Source organism: Mus caroli, chromosome 5 (genome assembly GCF_900094665.2).
Source record: "Mus caroli chromosome 5, CAROLI_EIJ_v1.1, whole genome shotgun sequence".
Classification (NCBI taxonomy): Eukaryota; Metazoa; Chordata; class Mammalia; order Rodentia; family Muridae; genus Mus; species Mus caroli.
The window spans coordinates 95,776,206-95,781,272 of record NC_034574.1 but is presented as its reverse complement, the minus strand read 5'-3'; the positions used below and the strand labels follow the sequence as shown (position 1 = coordinate 95,781,272).

The 5,067-nt window shown below is 43.9% G+C and overlaps 1 protein-coding gene across 4 annotated transcripts in view; it reads left to right on the top strand.

Annotated features, from left to right (window-relative positions):
* Mapk10 (mitogen-activated protein kinase 10) overlaps positions 1-3,171 on the top strand; it is a 284,681-nt gene extending 281,510 nt beyond the window's left edge. For 2 of the 4 annotated variants that reach the window (XM_021162158.2, XM_029477300.1), the window contains one exon: positions 2,181-3,171. In XM_021162158.2, coding sequence (XP_021017817.1) covers positions 2,181-2,323 — 143 coding nt within the window. In that variant the 3' untranslated portion in view covers positions 2,324-3,171. Of the gene's footprint in view, positions 1-2,175 lie in introns of all 4 variants that reach the window. The other 2 variants (XM_021162159.2, XM_021162155.2) reach the window with 2 other exon arrangements.
* Positions 3,172-5,067: the final 1,896 nt, after the last annotated feature.

The following is a 5,067-nucleotide window of genomic DNA, read 5'->3' as shown; positions in this document are numbered from 1 at the left end:
CACACACACACACACACACACACATATACACTGGGTGGCTGAGAAACTGAGCATAGGACTCCCACTGGGGAGTTGAAAATGATTGAATGTGGTTATACTGTACAATTCAGAATGCTCTTCATTACACCGAATTGTACAAATCAAATTTATAACTTACCTAATACATGAGTTAGAGCTCAACAAAAACAGTTGTGGGAAGACATAAACATTTTCCAACTCTAGCATAATAAAACCTAAATATAAACTGTGGGCTCTTATTTGAAAGGCATAAAACTCCATAGTCCTGGACACAGGCAGAGAGCATGCAAAAGTGGCCTCAGTCTGTTAGATCTGTAACCGATGTTAGCATTTATCAGAGTACTGTGTGTTGTTTTTGTCCCTGGCATGAAGCTGGCTCCCCAAAGAGCACCTCAATGGCTATGGGTTATTAGAGGTCAGCACTTCAGAAGGAACATGAAAGATGTCAGTCTAATTGGAAATTCTGGTACTGGGTATAAACAACTCCACTGTGGGGTCCAGGGGTGTGTGCTAGCAGTATGAAGAGCTGGCCTACCCCTGCACAATTTCTATGAGGGTTGTCATGGATGAATGCTGGAATATACTGAAGCCAGGTAACTTTACATTATACACCACTTTGATAAAAGTAGTCACCATTTAGAGGAAACCGGCAACATCTAAGACGAGGAGGTCTTGGCATTTTTAAAGGAGTTTAAAGGGTATAAAAGGTATCTCAGAGTTTCTGTAGATGAAACTATCATGGTACAAAGGATGCATGGAAGACGGTCACAGCTAGGGAGAGTTCCTAGTAAAAGATTCAGGAATACAAGAAAATATCATTGTTCTTGCCATTAACTTGGGCATCAGTGTACACTGGCTCTCTTTTTAAGTGTATTTCCAATTGTTTATATGATTAATTTATAATCAAATAACACTGCAAATGTATGCAGGTGTATAAAAGTGTCTTAGTGTAAACGTTTGAACCCCTCCTAGTTATTTTACATTTCTTATAGCATTTCCCCCCATAAAATACCTGCTGTTGGAGCAGACACTATTTAAATGCTTCTGCTTCCTTGGTCTTGTTTTGCTTTCTGAATTAATACTGCATCTGTGTGGTAATCCATTTGTCCCTTATTTTAGTTAAAATCTTTCTCCAAATAGATCTTTGACCCCGTTGCTTCCCAAGTGAGACAATTTTAGTAGGAATTCTTTGTTCTTGTTGATTAATCGATAGGTATTTTAAATAGTAGTAACCTCTTCTACAGAGCATATTCTTGTTTCATATGTATACGTTGTGTTAACCTATCACTTATACACGGAGAATATAGATGGAAGATAAAGGAGACTGGTTGTTTCCAGACTGCTGAGTTTTGGTCTCTGGGGCCTTTGGCCCATCTTCCCTTCCTTGTTCTGGCAGGTAGGGACTCACAGCCAGTCTTTGCTGAGGTGCCCCGCCAGAGTTTCAGACATTTTCTGCAGAATGAAAGATGCTTTCAAATTAATAACCCAATATTCACAGGTCCTAAACAACTGAGTCTGCTGGAAGGACACCCAAGCTCAGAGGGCGTGCTCTGGCCTATCTTTCCTTCTGCTCGCCACTAACATTTCTCTAGAGTCTCGGCTTTTGAACATCGATTTGCATTTTGGTATTCCATTTAATGATTATATAATACACTGTGTTTTATATACTTACATTTCCTTAGAGCTGTAGTCATCACAAATTCTGACCACTGGGCTTTGCCTTGGCTTATTCCTGGTCTAAGACCATCATGTGTGCTTGTTTTACCTCCTTCATCGAAAGCATCAGTATCAGGCCAGTGGTTTTCTGTCCCCTGAATGACTATACAGTCCCTAGGGTCTTACATAAGGATGCAAATGCCTTGGCTTCACCCAAGCTCAGTATCATTACAACACTGGGACTTAGAGGTGGGTGGTGTGAGCAGTGAGTGATTTCTAATCCAGAGCGAAATTGATAACCATTAACCTGTGAACAGATGTGACATACGATGGGGTTTTTGAATCGCATCTCCTTGAGTTCCACCATCAAGTTCAGTTCTACAAAGGTCAGCCAACGAAATAGAAGAGACTTTTCTTTTTGTTATATCCATCCCTACACTGAACATCCTGAGCACATGGGTCTGGTTCCAGATTTAGTCATGTTGGTCTTCATTTTCTTAGCACAGGTGCAGCAGTGAACAGCAGTGAGAGTCTCCCTCCATCCTCGTCTGTCAACGACATCTCCTCCATGTCCACCGACCAGACCCTCGCATCTGACACTGACAGCAGCCTGGAGGCCTCGGCGGGACCGTTGGGTTGTTGCAGGTGACTAGCCGCCTGCCTGCGAAACCCAGCGTTCTTCAGGAGATGACGCGATAGAACACAGCACACACACACAGCTTGCTCACACACACACACACAGCTTGCACACACACACACACACACACACACAAACACACACTGTCACACACACACACACACACTGTCACAAATGCACTCACGAAAGGTCAAGAAAAAAATAACAAGAGAGAGATCCAACGTAAAATTAAGTTAAATCTTTCTGCGTGCTTCTCCAAAGTTCTGTATCACAGCTGAGCTGAAATGTATACTTAACTTCTAGTTGCGCTCGCTTTGGTTTCCCTCCAGCAGTGCTTACTACACAAGACAAATCAGACACAATTAGAGAAGCCTTTCCCTAAAGTGTAACTTAAGTGGCTGCAGAACCAGCAACCTGTAACTGCCCTTCAAATGGCATGAGGAGGTGGGCACGGGTCCCGCCCAGCATGTGTGTGTCTCTATCTCGCGTCTACCTGCTCTTCCGGCCTAGTCAGATGGATGTAGATACAGATCTCGCATGTGTCTGTATTCAAACAGCACTTAGAGATGCTCCTGTCAGTGTCCTCCAGGCTCCACCAAGACACACACCGGGGTACCACATGGTCCATTTCATGTGATCTATTACTCTGACATAAATCCATCTGTAATATATTGCCAGTATATAAGCTGTTTAGTTTGTTAATTGATTAAGCTGTATGTCTTATAAGAGACTATGTAAAGGGGGAATATGGAGGCGTGAACTCTCAGACCCTTGAAGATGTAGCTTCCGAATTTGAACCGATTAAATGGCACCTGTATACCAATTTGTAGAAAGAACATATGTGATGCTTAAATCCAGGGTGGGGGGAGGGAGGGAGCAATAGCTTTCAGGTTCTAAATAGGGTTGTCCTTTAGATGGAAGATGTGAGTCAAAGCCAAGGGCGCTCTCTCTGGAAGTCAGTGGGTAGTGGGGACCAGAGCATATTGCTGCAGTATAGACTGAATGGAGGAAACCACTGCCCAGGGGCCGGGGGATGGCACATCTGTGTTCTAAACATTGGACACTATTGTTTATTTTTAAAATTACGTGTCAAAAGAGCAAGTTGCTGAAGGAAGGGGCAGGCGTCAAGGCAGGATCATTGTGCACAAATCCCGGGTGGTAAAAGCCCTTTCCCGAGACACAGTGGAAAGACCTTCATGTGATTGACTTTAGAGAAGATTAATGGACCAATGTGAGATTGTAGGGCACGTTTTCCATCTGTGAGCTGCTTCCCAGAGTCCTCCCCTGCTGATATTTTATTCCCTCTTCTGGAATTGGATAAAACAATTAAAATAAAATGCCCAAAGCAAACAGAGCGATCTTCAGGATAGCATCTCCAAGCATCTTCATGGACTGTGTTTTCCCTCAGAGGGATTTCCCAGGCCCCTTGGTATGACTGGTGTTTCATACTTATTGATGTATTTTCATAGATGTGTGTAATCTGAGAAGGGCTGATAACCTGACTTTTGTACTGCAGTAGATACACGAGAGCAATAACGCTGTGCCAACATAGCTCCTACTAGCTAGCATTAGCAGTGACTTTGTCCTAAAGCCATGAAATGTTTGTGTGTTTAGTGAAATCATCCAAATTTAGCTCAAATCCCTGAGAGATCCTATCTGAGCACTCAGAGAGGCACTGTGAAACATCGTGGTTATATACAAGGCAATGCCTGTGCAGCTTCTGAGCAATAACAGGCCAGGCCTGGTTTCCCTTCTTCCTCCCTTGGGTGAAGCATCCACTACAGTTATTTGCACTCTGGCCACTTTGGTGCTCACCCCTGTGGTGATATTTCACCTGAGGAAAAGTGGAATGTGTGAGCAGTTGAAGGTAATGGGCCTGGCAGATGGGAAAGCCTTCACTACAGAGCAAACAGCAATGCCAGGGCTCTGCAAACTGCCTTAAACCCAACAGCGTGGAAGATCTTCTCTCTTCAAGCAATAGTCAGAAGCCTCAGACCCATCCCCAACTCCTGCCAACACCACATCCCTCCATTCCCAACAAATACGCACATGTGCATAAACACACATATATACACACACACACACACACACACACACACACTACATACAGACAACACACTGCTGTGTGGCCATTCCTGGGACTGCTTCCCACAGCACGGTTCATTGTAAGACGTGGTATTGAAAAGGGAGAGAAGAGAAGTGGGGGGGCGGGAGCTAGCTACCTTCAGATCTTAGAGGGTGCAGCTCATCCCCTAGATAAAGATATTGGTCTGTTGCTGGATCATTTGGTTAATGTGGACAAAGTGATCTTTATAAACACTGATTCATTCTCACGATCTCTCTCCCTTTCCCATCTACCTTCTTTCTTTTTTTCCTATTTCTTAACTTACCTGTATTCTCTTCTCTTCTTTTTCTGTAGTTTGCTTTTATGTCTGTGATCTCTGCACTCCCTCACCTTATATCACACCAGATTAATGCCCAGACAACTGCTTGACAGAAACAAGTTTCAAGGGGAATTCCATAATAATCAAGATGGTGACAGACAGGCAGGGCTCTCAGCAGAATGGCGGATGTGCTGAACAGTCAGGATCCTACTGACAAATGCTGACCATTTCCCTGGGTAGATGAAAGCAGGCAAATCTTGTCTTCCCCTCCTTCAGGTTAGCCTGGGTACCGGTAGCACGTCTCCTAGTGGCCGGCACCCTTGGACAGAGATCCCCCATGGACAAGAAAATAGGAAGCAAATCTCTTGGGTT